This window comes from Plasmodium knowlesi, assembly GCF_000006355.2.
Source record: "Plasmodium knowlesi strain H genome assembly, chromosome: 13".
NCBI lineage: Eukaryota > Apicomplexa > Aconoidasida > Haemosporida > Plasmodiidae > Plasmodium > Plasmodium knowlesi.
Window position 1 is genome coordinate 721,325 of NC_011914.2, and position 21,824 is coordinate 743,148.

Consider the following 21,824-nt stretch of genomic DNA (forward strand, 5'->3'; position numbering starts at 1 on the left):
GCTTTTTTAGTGCCGTTAAGACTTTATTCTCCAAAAAAAAAATAAAATAAGGAAATGAAAAAAAAAGCGGAAAAGGAATGGTGCTTATCCCACTACATACTTCCCCCATTAATAAGTGTGCACTGAAACTGTCAAAAATGCACAGAGGTTAGGTCACCTTGGGAGCATTGCCATGGAAGGGCTTAGCAAAGTGGTTGAAACAAAGTTTGAATGGAAGGGGTAGGCCATCAAATTGGGGCACAACAGGGTGTGCAGGAAAAAATAAAAAAGAATTCAAATAAAAAGAAGCAAACTTCAAAATTTTTACAATGCATTTATAATTTGCGTATGTAGAAAATGAAATTGTCTGCTTTCCTTTTTTTTTTTCCAAATATCAGTCGTGCCGATCCGTACGTGCGAGTGATGTTCGACGTTCCGTGGACACAAAAAAAAAAAAAAAAATAATAAAAAAAAAAAGAACAAAAAAGTTTACCAATGCAGAAACTCCTGGTATATTTTCTGCTGTCTGCATATGGACACTGCACCGGTAAAATTTTGCGGCAACAACGCATCAGAACAGGCCCAACAGATTCTCAAACTCTGAACATATGGTGGAACAGCATGTGGCGGCACTAAGGCTGAACTCGGAAATGCAAATGTTGTCGTCTAAATTTTCAAGCTTCGTAATCGGGTTGGAGTAGGCCACTGCCCCAATGAAGAACGTAACGGGTACATCTTCGTTCTGCAAATTCTGAACATACTCAGAGAAATGTACTTTCTTCCCCTTTACAGACAAGCCAATTTTTTTCCCATTAATTGGTAAAATAGCGCTATAGTCATTTTTCAGAAATTTCAGCAAGCACAAATTTTTTTCATTTGCCTTTATTTTATATTTCCGTAGGAAAGTTACCATTAGGGATTCAAACTGGTCATACGTTTTCGGGATTTTTAAATGAGAAGAGACATAGAATAGTTGGTTGTCATGTGTTTTTATGTACACTTGCAAGAGGCCATATTTATTTAGTGCACTTTCTAAGAGGTGAATTAGGCACTGGTGGAGGATATCGGGTCTGAAGTTTCTCATCTCCTCTTCGTTTTTTTGGTCTCTTAACAAGTGCTTATGCTTCATGATGTTGGCCAGCTCGTAAATGTACCTCTTCGTTTCGATTAGCTGTAAATGGGCCCCTTCCAAAATGATAATGACTCGTTTCTTATTTTCGTCTTCCTCTGCGGGGGGAGGTGATACTTCTCGTTCGGGCGTGTCCATCTTGTTTCACAACAATGTGGGAAGGGAAGAGAGAGGGGGATGCGCTGCTCTATATGCGCTGTACAGACTGCTTCTGGGGAGCAAATGCCTATTCCACTCAAGGCTACATGCTGTCTGTTTATTTTCCCTATCGTGCCGGAAAACGGAAGGGAGTGGGGGGAAATGGGTTTGCTGAGCGAGTTCGCCCAAGGCGCCAATCAAGTCTTGGGGCACACGCAAAAAGGGAAAAAAGAAATGACGCAACGTATGTTACAAAAAAGGAAAAAAAAAACACTTATTTTATGCATATATAATAGCTCTATACCAGATGTAGTTTCTTCCCTTTTCCCCTAAAGGATACACGAGATTGTATGAGGGGCAACCTTTTCAAAAGGAATGATCTATCACGCTGGGGGTTAAAAAAAAAAGGTGAAGGAGCAACATGGGAGATAAAGTCCATGGTGGGACAAATTTCCACGTGCAAGGGAAGCCGCTTAACAAATTCAGGGGGAAGGAGAATTACCCACCCAGGGGGGCAATTTTTCTCCTCAAAGGGAAAACAAGCAACGGTAATGGTAATGATAAAAGTAGCGGCTCAATTGGGGGGGGATAAAAAAAAAAAAAAAAAAAAAAAAAATTCATATGGGAAATGCAACTCCTCTTTCATATGAACGGTTCATAACTTTTTGCAAAAAAAAAAAAAAAAAAAAAAAAAAAAAAAAAAAATTGGCTAGCCGTCACATGGGGTAGCCACAGAAGGGGGAAAAAACATACACCAATTATTATGTTTCATTTAAACACGCCTGCTACACAAGTCGCGCATCCGGAGGTATATAACACAAACGTTAAAGAAGCTGTCGTCTCTGAATAAAGTAGTGCCTATCATAGAGTATAACCATGGGGGGGACAGAAGAAAAAAAAATAATGGAAGAATAAAAAACGCGCCATATGGAAAAAGTAGATCAGAGAAATAACACCCCCATTAGCAGAAAATAAGGAGAGCACAAAAAAAAATGGCTAACTCAGGAAACACACGGATTTATCACTTGAAGGCGTTCAGAGAGCTACGAATAGTGACCCTGGAAAAGTATGCTAAATTTGAGGAGGAGAATGAGGAAGAATGCGTTAAAGTACGTTTATTGCCCAGTGGCAGTGGTGTAGGACACAAAAACGATCACAACAGCAGTGGCAACTTCCCAAGCACAGCCGAAATATTTGGAAGAGAGTTAATCATTGATAAGGAGTATAAATTTGGGTGTAACCAAAAATTTGCCATCTATACATTCACAGGATGCACAATTCAAATAAAAGGTCGAACGTTGCAGGAGTACGAGAGCGGTAACAGCACAATGAAGGAGTACTTATCCCTATCGTATACTTTGGATGCCTACAGGAAGTTGGCAAAGAAAAAAAAAAAAATTGGACCCAGAGTTCTAATTACAGGAAATAACAACTCAGGAAAGAGTTCCGTTTCGTTGATACTCCTCAATTACGCATTAAAATCAGGATTCAAACCGATCTTTATTGAAGCCGATACAAAGTGTACTTGTGATAAAGTCGAATTGAACAGAGGACCAGGGATTATGAGTGCTTTTGTTTACGACCCAATGAACCGGATGAAGTGTGCACTAGATTACTACTTTGGCTACCTCGACCTCAATGAAGACATCAATTTGTACTACCACTTGAATGAGTGCATAAGCAGTTGCGTTCACTTAATGCTGCTGAACAACTTGAACTCTGTATCGTCTAGTGTCAAAACGGATGGACAGCAGGAGGGCATCTACGCTGCAGGGTTCATTTTGAACGTGCCCTCCGAAGCCGACCATCACGTGATTAACAACTTGATTGAAATATACGGTATAAACATCGTCATCGTGATTGATAATGCTTTTTTGCATTACTCCCTGAAGGACCAGTACGGGGATGAGGCTAGTCGGCGGGTCGCGGACCGGGGTCGCTCCTTCGCCCGTGAGGGAGGTTCAGATTATGGCCGAGACTACGAAGGAGACTATCACCATGATTCCCGACACGATAACCGACACGATACCCGACACGATAACCGACACGATACCCTTGCCGAAGGTAACCGTAAGTTAAACTCCCTGCCCGCTGCAGATGAAGAGCGAAAGGACAACAAAGACATGGATGATCCAGTCAGGAAAGTAGAAATTGTAGGCATGCCAAAGTACGAGGGAGTAATCCCCTCAGATAATAACCGAATAAGGTACTGCAAAAATATGTGGTATTACCAATATTTTACGAAAGATATTATAGTAACGAAGAACCTGTATAGAAGGAGCCACATCATTTCATTCAAGTATAGCTTAACTAATTTCATTAAACTCGACACGAATTTGGCTGTGCCGTTGTCGGCTCTACCAGCCGATGCCAGAGACATACAGAGGGAAAACGTAACGGTTAGTTTGTATAATGGGAATATAACTAACCTGACTAACTGCATTTTGGGAGTGTCCTACTCGCAGAACCTTAATTATGTGCATTTGATGAATATAGCTGCTTTCGTGCATGTACAGAGTGTACGTCTGGTCGAATTGGAGGTGGGGGAGGATAGGGAGAAGAGTGAAAAGGGCGCTGATGAAACGCAGGGAAATGCGGATGCACAAGGTAGTGCGGATACACACAAGGACTACCTGATCGAAATATTGTGCCCTCTCTGCGTTACGACGAAGAACCTTCCCCCCTACTTTGTCGTCCCAGGCAACGCCAAGCAGATGAAGTTTTAGCCGCGGTGAAGTGTGTACCGTGTATTGATAGCGCCGTGACATGAAGCGGTAACATGATAACGCATTCATCATTCATCGTTTATCGTTCATCTCTAGGGTGGAAAGTACCCGCCGAGCATCGGGCAACTTGTCTCGAACACCATGCACACAACGCACCACCTGTGGAAATCCTCCTTTTTTGTAATTTCGTCTTCTACAGGGAGCATGACGTTATCGTCTTGGCGGGGGCTCCCCCGTTTTAGTTTGTTTTTGTTTGTTTTTTTTGAAAGAAGTTTTCTACGAGCAACTTGTTAATTTGCATTATGCAAAGTTCCTACGTACGTAGGTCCCCATTTTTTTTTTTTTTTTTCTTCTTAAAAATGCTATAAAGTGGGAAAAGAAGGCTTTTTCGAGCGACGCACAGTCTGGCCCGCACAAATATGCGTTGCGCCATCTGGTTTGCCTTTTCGTTTAGAATGGGGTGCGAGAAAAACAAGCGTGAAAGGAATCCCCCTGGGGTCTCGAACCCACGTTGTAGATCTAACACCCCACGGGGTTATGCTTCTCCCCTTCAACGAAAGTGTCAGTGGGTACCCGAATTAAGTAAACTTTGTACTGACCATTTGTTGGGCAGAGTAGCGTGGTAATCAATTACCCTTTGAAATTCTCGCGTGAATAAGTTATTTGCGTTACGATACATATAAATAAGGGGGGGTTCACGACGAGGAAATGCTTCTCTCCTTTTTTTTTGAAAATTTTCCAATTTTTATTTTCACTTATGGAGAAAAATAGAGTGGCATGCGGGGAACCCCTTCAAAGCTGCGTTCTAATGCGCGTGCAACAAAAAAAAAAAAAAAAAAAAAAAAAAAAAAAATAGTGTTACACTACTGAAGGCGCCGGGTCGAAAAAAAAAAAAAAAAAAAAAAAGGGGGGGTTATTTTAATGCCTGTTCAGTGGCGAAGTATACCATAAACCAAGGTGGCCTCTCAAACTTATTTTCTTCATATATATATGCCTTATATGATGCATACAATATATTTTCCCCCGTATGCCTGAGGGAGGCAGAGCGTTATTTCGGCGACTAAAAAGGCGCATCGTAAGTAGGTGCTTTTTTGCCTGGAAAAAAAAAAAAAAAAAAATCACCTTTATTGGGGGCGTTCCGTTTTTTATTATCTTCCCCTTTTTGGAGTCAAAACATAAGGAGGGGTACTTGCGAGGAAAACTTTGCGTCATTATCACGATGCAACTCTTTGTCGCTTCCTTGTCGCTCTTTTGATACAATTTTTTTGATGCCCCTTTTTACCACCCCCAACGGTTAGGATTTTTTTTTTTTTTTTTTTTTTTTTTTTTCCTTAATTTGCGCACTTTTTCTCTGGAACAATTTTACCACGCGGTTCCTCTTCAAGCCTACAATAAAACGAAACGCAAAAACGCGAATTTGTCCCCTCGTTCATGTCAACAATTTTAAATACCCAAACGTGGGAAAAAAAAAAAAAAAAAAAAAAAACCTACACGTTAAGTGATATACAAATAAGCGTAAAGAAGCACATTCCGAACTGTGAAGTTCTCATATTTGTAAAATAACTCAGCATAACTTCATCCCCCCCCTTCTTCAAAATATTCTTCAAGGAGTTATAATACAAAAAAAAAAAAACCGCGCAAAAAAAAAGGGAACTGCTTATTTATAGCAACTACACTTTTTTATTTTACGCATCGAATTTTCCCATCCCCCCGAATATTAATCAAAATGGTAGCCAAGAAGGAATCCAAAGTTATAAAAAAGCAGAAGAAGAAAAATGGAAAGAAGAGTCAAATAGCTGTGAAGAAACCAAAGGCCATGAAAAGCACCAAGGGAATTAAGTACATCTTGGATTGTACCAAGCCAGTAAAGGATACCATCCTTGATATTAGCGGATTGGTAATTTCCCACTGTAGATTCGCATGCGTTGATGCCTGTTCGTACATGTGAAAACCGTGTATTCTTATGAGACCTCCTTGTCATTACATTGACGTGGGTGGATGACCTGCCAATGTCGCCCTCTGCTCGGTGGATGAGAGAGTAGCCTGTTAACCCTTTTTTACCATCTCGTACATGATCCCCCCTCTGTAGGAACAATTTTTTAAGGACAAAATTAAGGTGGATAAGAAGACCAACAACTTGAAGAATAAAATAGTGGTTACCTCGGATGACTGCAAAATTTACATTACCGTTCACATCCCCTTCTCCAAGCGCTACATAAAGGTAGGCCCGAGACTGAGTCACCACGTTGGCGTGGGAAAATACATGCAAGTGAAAGTCTACTTTACAACATGCAATTGCTATTCTTTACATACCTGTATATATATTCATTATTGTATTTATTCCCCTTTTTTTTTTTTTTTTTTTTTCGCATCTTTTCCCCCCCTTGAAAATACAGTACCTGGCCAAGAAGTACCTTAAGATGCATCAAATTAGAGATTTCCTGAGAGTTATTGCCAAGGGAAAATTGGCTTACGAGTTTAAGTACTTCCAATTGAACAATTAACCAGGACATGGGTGGTCCTCACAGGACAAAGAAGCAAGTACACACACCGCGTGGTGACGCAGCGTATGACATGGCGATGTAATATACCCATTAGAAATTAAGAGCAATCAGAAGTGTTGGTCCGCGTGGCGCATATCGGTTTGCCCTACTTTGGGAATGCTCACATGTGTAGTCGTTTTGATATGCCGCCCAGCGCACTGCATTATGCCCCTTTACTAGGCCATATTTTTCTTGCGAAATTATCTTGCCATTTTTATTATTTCCATCTTTATTATTTCAATCTTTATTGCCTTTTTTTTTTTTTTTTTTTTTTTTCTCCTACGTTTAAGTAACTGCATCCATTTTAATAAACGTTTACAAAAGTTCTTCCCATTTTGAGAAAACGGGTTCGTCGCTTAGCAACGTTTTGCAACGTTTTGCAATGTGTTTGCAACGTTTGCAATGTTTTTCGCGTAACGAGCAAATTATTACAAGGATAGGAATTATAAGGAGGGTCCATTCTCCATTCTTTTATTCTTAAATATGTGTGCACCCCTTTAAGACCCCCCGCAAGTGTATTTCTTCTCCTTGGGAAATAACGCGCACTTGGGCCGGGAAGGTGTTATGCCACATCAAAAAGGTTACTGCTATAAAAAAAAAAAAAAAAAAACTCCATCATTGGAGGTGTCACTACCTCCCCATTGTCTCGACGTCAAATAAATACCTTGGCCAAGTGCTTACTGGGTAAACGACCTTTCCTAACTACGTAACAGAATTTCACAAAGTCGGCTAACTCAGCAGTGTGGGGGGGTTATATTCTCCCATCATGAGGGGGAAAAAAAACATGAAAACATTCGAATGAGATGAGAATGAGCATGACAATTCGAATGCTATCGCGACATCCAAGCCACTCGGCAACCACCAAATGAAGCACAATACCGAACATGCGTTGTGCTCTTTTCCATATACCTATTCCCCATGTGCACGTCTGCACGCATGCAAAAAAAATGCATGTCAACGTGGACCCTTTTGAAGCAGCACTCCCTCCCACTTGTGTCATGCGGAAAAAAGGGAACAGCTTTGTTTTTTTCACAATTTAATTTAAAACTTGGTACTCATTTTTTTTAGTGAATCATTTGGCGAATCCTCTATAACATTCCTTTTTAAAAAGAAAAAAAAATAATAATAAGAAGAAAAGGCTTCGACGTATCCTCCCCGTGTTTTGTTCATTTGAAGGAGTGACCAAAAGCGGCTGTGCGGGTTAACCCAAGTGCACTCTGGGGTCATGCAAAAAAAAAAAAAAAAAAAAAAAAAAAAAAAAAAATACACTTTTTTTTTATTAAAAAAAAAAAAAAAAAAAAAAAAAAAAAACAATAACAGATAATAATAAACAGAAGAGGAAAAATCCATCAAACGAAATTGTAAAATAGGAAACGCAAATGATCGAGTGAGCTAAGCGAAGCACGATCCAAAGTGACCAAGCAAGAATTACAAGGCAACCTCATTAGCCCCTTTTTAGTGTCCCTTCCCATCACCCTCCACTCGCTTCAATCCTTTCCAACACCCCCTGATCACGTCGACTAACGACAAACCAGGAGAACTAGTGGACACAGCAGAACGTAGCAACTGATCTCATTTATAGGTTGGAAATAATAAGGAACATATTAGAGTTTTTTTCTCTTCTTTTTCCCCTCCCTGTCATCGCGAGGTGGGGGGAAATACCATTAGTATCGCGATTGCTTTCCCCTTTTTTTTTTTTTTTTTGTTATGTCAAGGGCACGACCATTATTATTCACATGCCCTATGGAGTTTCATACACATGGTTCCTATTGGCATTTCCTTTCGAGTTCATGCAGGTTTTAACTCTCACTCCTCCACCTTCCTCCATACAGACGAAAACCCTTTCACCATATATTAACCACTAGAGCAAAATGAACAGTTCACCTGTTATCGTTGGTGGCATGAGAACACCTGCCAGGTTAGTGGGCTCATATCACAGGAAGTGGAGAATCCCAGATATCCATACATAGCCCAAGAGGAAGAACCCCTACTTGGGTGTTTGCTAAGCATAAAATAAAACACACACAACATAATTCACATGTGATTTCCCCCCTCACAGACGAAGACAGAGCACAGGATCAGCATCGAACAATGCCAAGCCGAGAGGAAGTAACAGTGGAAATAGTAATAGTATTGTGAAATTCTATGGAGATGACTCACCAGGATTTAAATTGTAATGAACTATGTTTAGCAGAGCGTTCAATGGAACGTTCAATGGAGCGTTTAGTGGATCGTTTAGTGGATCGTTTAATGAATCGTTTAATGAAACGTTTAATGAATCGTTTAATGAATCGTTTAATGGAGCGCTTGCGTGAAGGCGCTCTTCCGGGGAGTACCCGTGGATGTGCATATTAATTGGCATGCTCATCTGCCTCTCACTCTCCCCTTCCCATTCCTACGTATAAACCGTTTGCATGTGTAACATCACGCTCATGCACTCCTTCTCCATGGCTCATTTATCCACCTCCACTCCCCTCCTTGTAGAACCCCCCAAACGGTCCTTATCTCTACATTGATCTTCATGGCGACTGTAGTGATATTGCACATTATTAGCAAAATTTAAAAAGAAGAAGAAAAAAAAAAAAAACACACACACACACATTTGCACGTGTGGATGGTGTATATATGAATGTACGGAGGAAGATTTTTCTGTTTCCATTTCCGTTGACACATTTAAGGATAACTCTCCCTGTGCTCATATAACGCGAAAATGTGAAGGAAAAAAAAAAAAAAAAAACTGTTTGCCTATTTTTATCGATTTAGTGTATACCGATTTGTTCATTCAGTTCACCATCTGTGCATTTTTTTTTTTTTTTTTTTTTTTTTTCTAGTTTATCACAGTTGTGCTGTTATGTGTTTGTCTGTATGAACAAGTGCGTTGTAGAGTCCGCGTTCTACTACGTGGAGAATACCAAACCCGCTGGACATACATGTGGTGTCACACAATACACAAACACATAGGTCCCCAAGTAATATACTCATATGCATGTTTTTTCTTTCTTTTTTTTTTTTTTTTTTTTTTCATTCGAACATAATGCTAAGCGTTCTTTTTACCATCTCATGTGTGTCTTCCTCCTCTCTATTTTTTCTTTTTTCTTTTTTTTCTTTTTTTTGTTATATTAAACAAAACAGGTGATGATTTAAATATATGTTCAGGCATACTTATGGCGGGCAGTTTCAGAACTCCCTCCAATTTAACTTACATTTGGTGGAAAACCCCCATTCGGATGGAAACGATAAAAAAAAAAAAAAGTCAACGTTGTTAGGGTGTTATAAATGTAAAAATCTTGAAAGGTGTGGTCCCCCATTTTCACACTTTCATTTTGTAATTTTTTTTTTTTTTTTTTTTTTTTTAATCATGTAAGGATCTGTTCATTTCTTCATTAAGGGATGCATTCTGCTCTTTCACCTTTTGGGCTTTTTCCAAGTAAAGGGAGAAGTAGCTGTCTAGTCGCGGCATCTACATGGAGGGAGGAGAAAATATTCCTGTCTGTTCATGCACCGTGGCGTCCTGTACACATGGACCTGTTGCATACCCTCCATTACGTGCACAGTTCCATGTGCATAAGAGCATTACCAGCTTTTCCAAATTCAGAACTTCCTCTTCGTTCATCCAAGTCAGCTTATGATTTTGGCTGCGTCAGTTTTGGGGGTTAAGGGAGGTGACATGAGTGGATGGGAATGGGTTGGGTGTACCTTCATCCCTTATTTGTGCAAGAATACGTTGGGTAATCATGCGAAACTTTTAAATTTTACAATTCCGCTGAGTGTATATATATATATATATATATATATATTTTTTTTTTTCCCACTTGTCGACAAAACAGAGAAGCGGCTCGTCCTTCCCATCTTCATCCCTTTTGCCGATAAAAATGAAGCTCTTCTTTCCTGAGGGGAACTGACAAAATGTGCAAGTGTGTGTATGGGGGGTGATTTACAGGCATTAAAGTATAAGCGCGTTAATGTAGAATGTTCCATGCATTGTCAGGATAACAAACGACGGAACGACCTGTTTACGTGCGGTGTGTATGTGTGTACAGATAAAACTTGGATGCATACAAACGCACAGAAGGCCCTGCTTACACGTAAGTGCTCACCTTTATGGTTTTTATTTTATTTTTTGGAGGCCAGTACATGAACCTTTTGTGAATTTGGAAAAGGCTCACCATGGTGTTCATGCCGGTCTCTGTACATTTGTCACCGAATCGCTGTGAACATGGCGAAGGTGTTTGTTCCTTTGCGGAGAGGCAGTATGCTCCTTCTGCTACGCCATTTATCACGTGTGTCGTCAAAGCTACGCTTCACAAATGTATATGTACGTAAATAATTATGTATGCCCTTTGTATATGCCCTTTCGTGGTAATAAAATTTGTTTTCAATTCACATGTACAGTTTTTGCCACGCCGGCAAATTTGATAATGCAAAGTGGCGTGCGATGCGAGCTCCGCACCAAATGAGCTTTGTTGTTGACGTTACTCCGAGTGGAGTCTCCAATTGGCGGTTTCGTACCAGGGGCGCTCCGTACACGTAGAAAAAATAGTATTATATGTGTGGAGGGCGCGCTCGCGTAGCACTTGTGTAGCAACACGCACGTGCAGATGTATGTATGATCATACGTATATACCCACAAGGCTATTTATTTATTTATTTTTTTTTTTTTTTTTCGTTTCTTCCGTTTGTTTCTTTTTTTTTTTTTTCGTTTCTTCCCCTCTACGGAAAACACAGCACGATGTTTCTGAAACTGTGCCAGGGGGGCCTGGCCCGCAGGGTCGTAAAGACCGTGCCCCGCTCGCCTACGCAAAGGCGAGAAATCAGGACCTTCCGTTTTACAACGAAACTGAACAAATTACACACACAAAATGAAGAAATGGCTAGCTGTGAAAAAAAAAACCAAAAAAAAATTATGACCTGTTCAGGCGATTTTGTGGAAAAAGGAAAAAACGCAGACATACATTTAGAGCGAATGGAACAAGAGCAGGAAAGGTTTTATGTGAACCGAACAAGGGATGCCACCTGTGAGGGTGACGTGAACTACGTAGGCGAGGTCCCGCCGGGGGAAGAAAACACTTTTGATGGTGTTAACCAGAAAGGGTTGTCAGAGGAGTATAAATTCATCTTTGAGAGACCGAAGCACCTTGCACACGTGGATGACGAGCCAATACTGAGGAGACCAGGATGCATAATAGACATAAAAACTCTGTTAAGGAACAATTGGAGCTTCCCAGCGGTGGGGTTTAATAGCAAATTAGAAATTCCTATTTACAAATTTGAATGTGGCCCTGATGACGAGAACATAAAGTATATGAGTGTGCCGAACGACATATTCGGGTTGCCCATCAGGCCGGACATACTACACAAGTGTTACTATTTTTACAGAACTGCTTTGGCAGGGTACACAGAGCGGATGCAACTGTACAAATGGGAGTGGCCGGGGAGTACGAAAAAGTATCGAAGTCAAAAAAAAAGTGGAAAAGCAAGAATGAATTGGAGAAAAACCTGCGGTAGGTATTTGGGAGTGAAAAACCATCCCCTCAGGCCATTCGACCAGAGGACCAAGATAAACAGAAAACTTTTGTGGAAGGGAATGAAAATTATGTTATCAGCCAAATTTGCACAGGACCAAATAAAAGTGGTAGACAATTTTTTAATTAAATCACACAAAACCAAATATGCTGTGAAATATTTAAGAAATATATTAGGGAATAATTGTAACAGTGCTCTGCTTGTGCATGAAGGGAAAACAGACGTTAACGATAATTTTTTTTGGGCCTGCGCAAATATAGTTAGCGTTAAAAGGGAAAATGTTCATGGCGTAAACATTTATAATTTACTGAAATATCGATATGTTGTTTTCACATATAAAGCATTACAAAATTTAATTTACGAATTGAAAACATATCCACACAAAATGAAATGGCTTCCTAAGTGTGCTACTCCAGACAATTCTGTGGCGCCCATACCAGAGAAGGTTAAAAACTGGGATATAACTTGGAAGGAAAAAAAAAGGAGAAATAATTTCGCCTTCTTCGATAAAGAAGCTTTAAAAAAAAATATAGAAGAGTGGAAATGGAGTAGCGATTTGAAGGGCCCTCTCAAGGTTAAGAAGAAGGATCCTTACAAGAATTTCATTTTGACAAAATTTTCCTGCAATGAGCCCCTTCCTGAATTTGTTAAATATGAATACCTCTTCAATGTTGAGGATTCCCTTGATGCCGCACACGGGGATGTAGACGCAGATGCGGGGGGTATCCTCGAGGAGATGCTGAACGACGACGACTACTTGGAGGAACGCTCGGCGTTGTCCGCGCTCGGTCTGGGCGCCACCGGTAGGAACTACTCTTCATCTGTACCAGCGGCGTTGTCATTTGTTGCGTGTCCATTCGTGCGTTTCTCTTTTGCACTCCCTGATGTTCGCACCCCTCTTCACCTTTTTAGGAAACGACCCAAGAGAAGTAAACAATGAGGACGATAACAATGAGGACGACAACAACGATGATGACAATGATGATGACAACGACGACAGTGATCATGATGGTAATGATGATGATAATGATGATGATAATGATGATGGTAACGATGATGGTAACGATGATGGGGAGTATCCCCATGAGGAGCTCCCCCCGCGTGAATAGGGAAGAAGGGAGCGGTCCTAACTGCAAGACGAGACAGGTAAGCTGCGGAACAGAGCGATGGTTCAGATGATCTATCATTTCCGCACGGATGCACCCCCAAAAAAAAAAGTCTAAAAGGAGAAACTTAAAAAAAAAAAAAAAAAAAAAAAAAAAAAGTAATAACGACCGTATATCACCCTGTTCGATTGATCCCCACCCATTGAGCTTACCTACAGGGCGGTGAGTTTTCTCCTCCGTTTGGGACTGGCACCTTCTTCATCATCCTCAATTGCACGGTTGGTGGAGAAATTGTCCTGCACAAAATTTATATAGCTATAAATACTAAGCAAGCTTAACTTCATCTTGTCGATGGCTATCTGTCGTCTCTTAAGTTGCACCTTCAAAATATTAATAACGTTATTAACAGTTTGGTAGAATCTCAATTTCGCTAAAATATGAAATAAATTTACGTGGACTTTAATAAGTATTTTTATTTTTGTCTTGTCGTCCCGTCTATTGTTTACAATGTCATCAAAAAGATCGAAAAAGGAATCTTTATATTTTTTAAAAAGCCTAATAAATTCATTTTTTAAATTTTTTTTCACATCATATAGTAACTCATCACTATCTAAATCTTCTACTCTTTTCTCCACTTGGTGATTAATACCAAATACGTTGTAATTACTTTTGAGGGGTACTGGTGGGGGTCTCCCCAGAAGCAGTTGGCATGTTCGATTGGTGTACTTTTCCTTTCCATCGATTGGGGGTTGCACGTGGACATTCTCTGTGACATCGTAAATCTTGTACTGTTGCTTTATGTTGCTTAAGAAATGATTGCGGGCACCCGCGTGGTCTTCTCCCCCTTCCGTATCTTCCACTTGGCCCACCTCCTCACCCGCATCTACATACTCCCGGAAGTAATACGGTGGCGGCGGGTAGCCTGACACGTACTTATCCCCCATGGTTCGATGCGTCAAATGGAGGGGCAGGCGTGTGGTCTCCGCAATTAGCAGAAAAAAAAAAAACACACAACTCAATACAATACAATACAACGCAACGCAACCTTGGGAGAATGACTTCAATTCAGTGGATGCAACCCACCAAAAAGGAAAAGGAAAAAAAAAAAAAAAAAAAAAAAAAAAAAAAAAAAAAATTCCTCTCTTAAACAATTCTGATCAGGTGTACAGAATATTTAAGTGGCACACCAAAAAGAGGTCGAGGTTGGAAAAAAAACTGTTAAAGGGATACTGAGGGCACCGCAATATATTTTCATAATAGTTGCTCATCCGGGGTGAGAGTACAGGGCGCAACTTTGGAAAAAGGTGATAAGTTATCTTATTTCCTCTTCCTAGTGTATCGGAAGGGAGGTTTCCATTTACGCAACATACTTCTCATCGCAACACTCGTATCAAAATGGACCAGAGTGCTTTCCTCTGCGCGGTCTACTCGTATATCAATTGGGATGAAATTCCTTTGAGCACCCGGTGAATCCCTCCTACTTAGTAAGACCGTCCTAATGAAGGTGTAGAACGGGATGAAATACTTATTTATGTGGTGCACGAAGTTTTTTTAAGGAGGAAAAGTCGGATTTAATTTCTCCTCTGCCAAGCAGACTATCTATACCCTGTAGGAATGAACTGAGCGAGGAAAGCTGTAGCCTTTTAAACATTAGGAAAACGAAATCGAAGATTTCTTCTTCAAGTGGATTATGAGGGGGGGGTACTTAGTTATCCATAACGGAGTGCACAATTTTATGGTGGCGTTTCTCTAAAGAACATTTCTCCCCTTGTGCATCATTTTCTGTTCCTTCCTCTTTCTCCCCCCCCCCCCCCCCCATTGTGCTATGAGCATGTTAGTAGTAATGATAAGAGCTTTGAATGGGTAACACAGCAAGGATATTCTCCCCTTTATTTTTCCTTTTTTCGGAAAAGGGAAGTGGTAACCTTTAGAATAAGGCACTACCAGTACGACATGTTCTTCGTACCACTGCGAGGATATTTCGGAGGTGCTTTCTCCTGAAGGGGTTCCTTTGTTATGAACGACTGTGGCTACTACCCCCATCTCTCATTTGGTGAAAGAGCTCTCATCTGGTGAAAGGGCTTTCGTCTTCAAGTTGTTTTGCTCCCACAGAATACTACTCTACATCATTAACCCCTCCAACATAATGACAGAACAACCAGCCATTCCTTCGCCCTCCCGTCGACTGGATCTCCAGAAGGAGCTCACATTCCAAAGGGAGACCATAAAACTGCGCAAGGCATTCCTAAATGTATACACCTTCGAGTTATTTTACAGGAAAAACTTAAAGTTAAAAAATAACTGCTTGAAAATAATTAAAAGGGAGGATGCTAAGATGAGAAGTAACTTCCAAGATCGGGAAACCAGTCCCCGTGAAATGTCGTTGCAAAAAAGGCTAAACTGCATTAACCATGAATTTACCAAGACACATCACGTGAAGGGATATTACCATGTAGATGCATTGGAACTAAACAGACACGTCTGTTTCTTGGAGAAAGAAACCATGAACAGATTCTTATTCAGTCTTCGCATTGATGGGTCCAACTATTCATTTGATGATGAAGACACTTATCTTTACTGGCTATTCGTCAGATTCGTGCGGTGCATCCAGTTTTGTCGTCGTCACTTTGGAAAGAGAAAACACAACACGATTATTAGGATGAGTAAAAAACGAGAGATCAGCCCCCTTTTCTGCGACGCACGATATGTAAAAAAATTCTGCGCTTTCATTGCACCGTTTCTGAAAAGGAACAGGGGTAATCCCCATTTCACATTCCTAAAAGAGCATCTTCACAGTTTAGGCTTTACCCACATGACCAAATCTAACGGGAGGGATAAAAACTCTTCATGTCCAAGGTTCCTCCGTTATAGTATCCATGTTGGCACTCTTCCAAGTGATCATAAAAAAGGTATTAGCAGAAGGAGGAAAAATTCTCCAACAAACTACATGGTCCTACCTATTTGTATGGGATATCCCACGTATAATTTGTCTATTCATAGGAAGAGGATAGGTACCTTCCCCCTCAGTGTACATGGAGAGTACCTCAAATGCAGACAAGAGAAAATCAAAGTCAACGGAACAAAAATTAGCTACACTATTAGACGATTTGTTTCGGGGCAATTATACGAAAACTTGTTGAATTCCATTTTCAACTCCCTGGTTAGTAAAAACGGGTTCTTTAAATGGAACTCCTTTTGTGAAGACATTGGTAGGATTTTCCATTCATGTGAGGAAAAGGATAAGAATGAGGAGGCGTTTTTCTCTAGAAAAAAGTTCCACGTAGAAGGAAGCTCCTTTGAAATGAGGGAACCGAAGCAGAGTGATATTTCCGATTGTCTAAAGGTGTTTTTCAGACCTGTGCATAAATACCACCGGATGGACGCAAGAGACGAGTTGATTTTTTTACAAAATTATATTCGCAATCTGCTACAGGAAGATGTTAGGAAACTCCTCCACATGACCGTCGTGAACATTGCTCTCCTGTGTGAGCATCTACCCCTCGGGTATCTCTTTCCTCTGTTCCTTTTTTATTTCCTCTTTTTAAATATCCCTGTGGGAAGTAGTAAAACGGGGAGAGCCGATTTCTCTCTCCATTTTCAGTCCACTAATCCGAAGCAACGCAATTGTGAAGGACCAAACCATAATGATCAATGTGCAGACCGATGTAGTAACCCCTCCAGGGTGGAGGCAAATGGAGTGAAAGATACGGAGAGGTGCTTCACCACGTGCCTCCTCTGTTTGTACCATACATTACGGAGGAACAAAAAGATGACCCCACTGGAGAAAAAGAAACGGTTAGTGTTCATCGTGTTGGATACCTTGCGGAAGTACTACGTCGATCCTATCGACCAAGAGGAATCCATTTTGAGTCTTCACTTTCGCAGTGTCGTGAACAGTGCGTGCATTCTTCGCGAGGGACAAATGCACCTTATATCATTTAAAGAGGGAAAAGGAGATGAAGGAAATATCCATCATTGTCCCGTTGTCTGCCGTGCATGCGGTAGATACAACAATGGGAAATGCATCAAACTAAGAGAAGGGAAGCGAACCAATTCGGTTAAGACGGGGAAGAGGTCTCGGTGCCACGATGTCCAAGGGATTTTCCGACTCTGCTTCCAACAGTTGAACAGGAAGGATTCCATCTTAAACCACCTCGGTGAGTTAATAAATCCGAAGGGGAAAGAAGGGGGAGAAAATAAGAAGAAGATCGCCTGGAATTGTAATACTTATTCACCTCCATGCGAATTGTATTCTATCCCGTCAAGAAGCGAGAGAAATGGACAATCGGATAGGTGCTTCTCCCGGGGAATCACATCAAAGAAGAATAACCCTTCAAGCCGATTTCGGAAAAAACGAGATGAAAATAGTATAGTAAAAAAAATACACCAACTAGGTGCATTCCACCAGTTGGAAGACAAACAGAGAGTGTTCCTCCACCAGGACAACTTTTTACATGAATACTTGCATACTGAAGGAAAAACGTTTTTAGAAAATCTGAAGAGATTTTTACGACCCTTATTGAGTGCCTTATATAGAGAAAGCATCGTGCATGTGAACATGTATTTTTATTTGTGCATGGTCCAGTCGTTCCTTACACTTCGAAGGAGGGAAATTTCACCAAGGTGCATGAATCGTAAAGGAAGAGTAGCGTTAGTTACACAGACACGCACAGTGGCACGCACTACAAGTGTGAACAGGCATTTCCCCAGAATATACCAACGGGGATGGTTTTGTAAGCCTGTTGAGGATTACCTCACATGTAAGTTCCATCGAGCGCTGCACCTTCTATGTACACACAGTGGAAGCATTTCTATCGCAAAAAGGGGATTAAGGGGAATCACCTCGTATCTGCAAAACAGTGTGAAGAACTTAAACGTGTGGCTGCTCCTGCTGGTGTACAGACTCGCCAATGCGATGGACGTACACACCTTTGTTGGAGGCACTTCCCCGGGGGTCATGAGCAATATGAACAGAGGAATCAACCTCTCCCTCCACAGAAGAAGCAACATACATTCCCAAAGGATACGTATATCGGAAAGCGATAAAATGAACACAAAACAGAAGCACAGGAGGAATATCCGTCCATACATACAAAGGTTGCTTAAAAGTGGATCGATACAAAACTACCATCTATATGAAGACTGGGAAGGAGACTGCTTTTACATTCAGAGGAAAAAAAATCTTGTTATTTTTAACTTAAGATCCAAAGAAGGGGAGAGAAACTTGGTGGATTCTCCAAATGTATACTACAGATTTCATGGGAAGAATTATTTTGTTCACGAAAAGGATTACAAGACAAGGAGGGCATATAAAATAAATTACGTAAACGTTTGCCTACTATTTTATAGGTATTGTTTTTTTTTTTATAAGAGAAATCCACTTGTTTTTTCTTTCCTCCGTAATCGTGTATTTTGCGTCTGCAACAGATGCTTTGGTAGATACTTGGTGTTGTGCAGGGATTCAAATTGCGACACTCCCCCCATGGAAGATAAAACTCACGACTGTTTTTACAAGCAAATCGGGATGCTCATAAAAAACCGAAAGAATATTTTCGTGCGTTACTTCCACTTTCTGGTTCTCTTCCTCATCATGCGGTATCATACATTGGTTGGAAATGTGCGCCACTCGGGGTTGCAGGTACGTCGAGTGAGAGTTATAACGGAATGGAGCATGCGTGTACATCCTGTCTGGGTGCGTCATCCTTAAGCCCCTTCACATAAACGTACACATACATATACGTATATACATATACGTGTACATACATATATATACATATACATATATATACATATATATATATACATATATATATATACATATACATATATATACATATATACATGTATACATATATGAACACATGTCCTCTTTGTTTTTTTTCCCTCGGAAGAGCTGCGTGCCGAAGCGCGTAATGACCCTGCTACGGAGAAAGCTGAAAATCAGGCATGAGTGCTTCTCCTCTCCTCTCAACGCAGTTCTACCGTCCTACTGCTCGTTCTTCCCGGACATCGATACATTTTTTGGGAGCTCGGGCAACTTCTTCGAATTTCCATTGCGCAGCGGAGCGTACGAAGTGAACCCCCCATTCGATGTGTACCTAATTAACCAATTGATCGTGTACATTTTGCACCACTTAAAGAAGGAGGAAAACGAACTGACGTTTTTTTTGGTCATCCCGATGTTGCAAGACAAGAATTACTTTTTCGAGTTGCTCTTTGGGTCTCCCTACTTGTCTGCTCACTTTCTGTTGCCACGAAATTCTTACACCTTTTCGACGAGACTGTTGGAGAGCAGGTTAGCCAACCGCAGAACGAAGCAAAAGGACAGCTTATCTGAGAGAAATAAAACTCCATGAAAGGGAAAACCCCTGCTCGCACACACATGCTTATGCCTTTTTTTTTTTTTTTTTTTTTTTTTTTTCTAAAATTTTTACCTTGCCTGTTCAGGTGGGTCAGGTAATTTTTTTCCCACTTTTGCACACAATATTAGCTATTTTTTTTTTTTTTTTTTTTTTTTTTTTTTTGCAGGGAAGAAGAGTACATTTCCACGTGCGACTGCTTCGTTTTTATTTTGCAAAATGAAAAGGCAAAAATTCAAAAGGGGGTAATTAACAAGAAGGTTGTGTTGAAAATAAAGAAGACATGGGAAAATCTAAGTTACGTTAAACAAAAAAAAAAAAAAAAAGGAATAAGCTCGACGGATGGGTGGATACATTATGAGGAAAGCGACTCATCATGGGAATTCACTAGATGTGTTTAAAAAATTACAGAATTGGTAGATACAATGAGGTCGCTAAACATGGGTTGGGGGGGGAGGACCAAGCAATAGACATGAACGCATAGCTACATTTGTGCGAACGTACACAGTTTTTACAAGCGTATCTCTTCGTCTTCTCCCCCAAGCCTTCCACGCACTAGCCGACAATGCTCTTATTTAATGTCAACCCTGTCCAGGCATTCCCAGTAAGAAATGCTGTTGCCCCGGATGACGACAATGCCGATATCAATTTGTTGCTCCTTCTTTATCTCGACCGTGTTGTCCAGAACTAAATTCATGAAGGTATCGTATCCCCTTAGCACTCCTACGATTTGTCTGTTTCCATTTAGGTACACTGAAAAAAAGGGGATAGAAGGAGGGGTGCAGAATGTAAAAAGAAATGGTTGTAAACAAAGGGGAAATGACAACTTTGGTGCGTGTGTTTCGACCGGCGTTGCGTCGTCTGCTAGCCAGACTGGCATCCATCTCGATCACTTTGTTTCGCTATTTTGCTCTTTTCCACATTGATATTTTTATTTTTTCCATTTTTCCCTTTTTGACTTTCCCTCTTTTCGCGTGCCACCCCACCGCCCACCGGCTCGATTCCACAAAAGCACATTACCTTGAAGTCGCTTCTCCATGAACTTCCGAAAGTCCGAGGAGGGACCTGCCTTCCCCACAGTAAGCGGCATGGTTCTGTTTTCTCCGGACCGTAGGAAAAAAAAAAAAAAAAAAAAAAAAAAAAAAAAAAAAAAAAAGTATAAGGATTACACTATGCTCTCCCTGTTCCTTGTACCACCTTCTTCTATTTAAAAATGAGTTTGTCAAACCAGGATAAGGCGCTCTCTGCTTTATGTTTTTGATACTCTGTTGGAGTCACTTTGTAGTAATATCTGACCCACCCGCTGAGCAGTGGAAATATGGATTAAGCCAGAATGGATACGCAATGTTGTGTATCTGCGCCTTTGTAATGTCGGCCACGTGAAGTATGTATAATACTTACGTAAGAGCAGATCCGCATTTTCTCGATTTGTTTTCCTATGCCGCTTGAATCATTGACCAACTGATGTTCCGTTTTTTTTTTTTTTTTTTTTTTTTTTTTTTTTTTTTTTTTTTTTTTTTTTTCCCCCGCTCCGAACGTTCAAGGGGGGCTATAGCCATTTGTGTTTTTGGCTTTATCGAGTTTTCCTCAGGGCGCTACTTTTTTGATGAAGGTGGCAATGTAAAAAAAAAAAAAAAAAAAAAAAAAAAAAAAAAAAATACGCGGTGTAGAAATTATGCATAGAATAGTTTACCTTTCCATCAAAATATACAATCACTTCCTGGTGTTCTTCTCCACAAGGGGAGGTGTCGAACAATGAAGGAGAATGTCCTCCATATCCCGCAATGTAATTAGGGATTTTTTTTTTTTTTTTTTTTTTTATGTGCTACTACGGTTTGTAGGCTTCATTACATATACATCCACGCCCCGCCATTTATGTTGATACTGGTGGATTCGAAACATGGGGTAGTAATTCACATCAGTGGGTATGGCAGATTCACTAACAGCAGGATAAAAGAAAGAAAACGCAAAGAGGAGATAACTTAGGGACAACCTTCCCCTCTTGGCTGTTCTCTTTTTGCATTTCCAAAAGAACAAAGGGATCCCCCGCGTTGGTTAATATTTTGTCACATTCGGAAAGCATTCAGGGTGGAGACACATCTTTGCACTTTTTCTCTGTGTTCGTTCATTCGTTCGGTTTTCCTTCCCATTTTCGGTCTTTTGCTTTCCTTCTCCTTTTTTGTGCCTACTATTATCATCTACTCCATACCAAGCGGTACACACTGGTCGCATCAGCTCTAAGGAGTGTATACAATCGCATAACGCCAAATGTATTCTTCTCTAAATTCCTCTAACCTGTTATAGCACGTTTTTATAACCCA

The 21,824-nt window shown here is 40.5% G+C and overlaps 9 protein-coding genes across 9 annotated transcripts; 5 read left to right on the plus strand and 4 right to left on the minus strand.

The window, feature by feature from the left end:
* Positions 1–550: 550 nt before the first annotated feature.
* PKNH_1315500 (ribosome biogenesis protein nep1-like protein) lies at positions 551–1,246 on the minus strand (the record flags this gene model as incomplete). Its single annotated transcript, XM_002258072.1, has 1 exon — positions 551–1,246. One exon carries the CDS (start codon positions 1,244–1,246, stop codon positions 551–553), a length of 696 nt encoding a protein of 231 aa, XP_002258108.1.
* A 992-nt stretch (positions 1,247–2,238) lies between these two features.
* Positions 2,239–3,972, plus strand: PKNH_1315600 (uncharacterized protein; the record flags this gene model as incomplete). The annotated part of the gene is made up of 1 exon (XM_002258071.1): positions 2,239–3,972. The coding sequence occupies one exon, from the start codon at positions 2,239–2,241 to the stop codon at positions 3,970–3,972; it is 1,734 nt and encodes a 577-aa protein (XP_002258107.1).
* A 1,726-nt stretch (positions 3,973–5,698) lies between these two features.
* On the plus strand, positions 5,699–6,476 carry PKNH_1315700 (60S ribosomal protein L22, putative; the record flags this gene model as incomplete). The annotated part of the gene is made up of 3 exons (XM_002258070.1): positions 5,699–5,869; positions 6,062–6,193; positions 6,369–6,476. The coding sequence occupies 3 exons, from the start codon at positions 5,699–5,701 to the stop codon at positions 6,474–6,476; spliced, it is 411 nt and encodes a 136-aa protein (XP_002258106.1).
* A 1,910-nt stretch (positions 6,477–8,386) lies between these two features.
* Positions 8,387–9,078, plus strand: PKNH_1315800 (protein transport protein SEC61 subunit beta, putative; the record flags this gene model as incomplete). The annotated part of the gene is made up of 3 exons (XM_002258069.1): positions 8,387–8,433; positions 8,575–8,688; positions 9,000–9,078. 3 exons carry the CDS (start codon positions 8,387–8,389, stop codon positions 9,076–9,078), a joined length of 240 nt encoding a protein of 79 aa, XP_002258105.1.
* A 789-nt stretch (positions 9,079–9,867) lies between these two features.
* Positions 9,868–10,684, minus strand: PKNH_1315900 (conserved protein, unknown function; the record flags this gene model as incomplete). The annotated part of the gene is made up of 4 exons (XM_002258068.1): positions 9,868–9,975; positions 10,093–10,150; positions 10,328–10,413; positions 10,613–10,684. The coding sequence occupies 4 exons, from the start codon at positions 10,682–10,684 to the stop codon at positions 9,868–9,870; spliced, it is 324 nt and encodes a 107-aa protein (XP_002258104.1).
* A 560-nt stretch (positions 10,685–11,244) lies between these two features.
* Positions 11,245–13,147, plus strand: PKNH_1316000 (ribosomal protein L4, mitochondrial, putative; the record flags this gene model as incomplete). Its single annotated transcript, XM_039113515.1, has 2 exons — positions 11,245–12,841; positions 12,951–13,147. The coding sequence occupies 2 exons, from the start codon at positions 11,245–11,247 to the stop codon at positions 13,145–13,147; spliced, it is 1,794 nt and encodes a 597-aa protein (XP_038969893.1).
* Positions 13,148–13,356: 209 nt separating this feature from the next.
* On the minus strand, positions 13,357–14,088 carry PKNH_1316100 (mediator of RNA polymerase II transcription subunit 7, putative; the record flags this gene model as incomplete). The annotated part of the gene is made up of 1 exon (XM_002258066.1): positions 13,357–14,088. One exon carries the CDS (start codon positions 14,086–14,088, stop codon positions 13,357–13,359), a length of 732 nt encoding a protein of 243 aa, XP_002258102.1.
* A 1,202-nt stretch (positions 14,089–15,290) lies between these two features.
* On the plus strand, positions 15,291–19,904 carry PKNH_1316200 (phosphorylated CTD interacting factor 1 WW domain-containing protein, putative; the record flags this gene model as incomplete). The annotated part of the gene is made up of 3 exons (XM_002258065.2): positions 15,291–18,782; positions 19,036–19,439; positions 19,673–19,904. 3 exons carry the CDS (start codon positions 15,291–15,293, stop codon positions 19,902–19,904), a joined length of 4,128 nt encoding a protein of 1,375 aa, XP_002258101.2.
* A 170-nt stretch (positions 19,905–20,074) lies between these two features.
* On the minus strand, positions 20,075–20,593 carry PKNH_1316300 (small nuclear ribonucleoprotein G, putative; the record flags this gene model as incomplete). The annotated part of the gene is made up of 2 exons (XM_002258064.1): positions 20,075–20,256; positions 20,524–20,593. 2 exons carry the CDS (start codon positions 20,591–20,593, stop codon positions 20,075–20,077), a joined length of 252 nt encoding a protein of 83 aa, XP_002258100.1.
* Between the last annotated feature and the right edge of the window lie 1,231 nt (positions 20,594–21,824).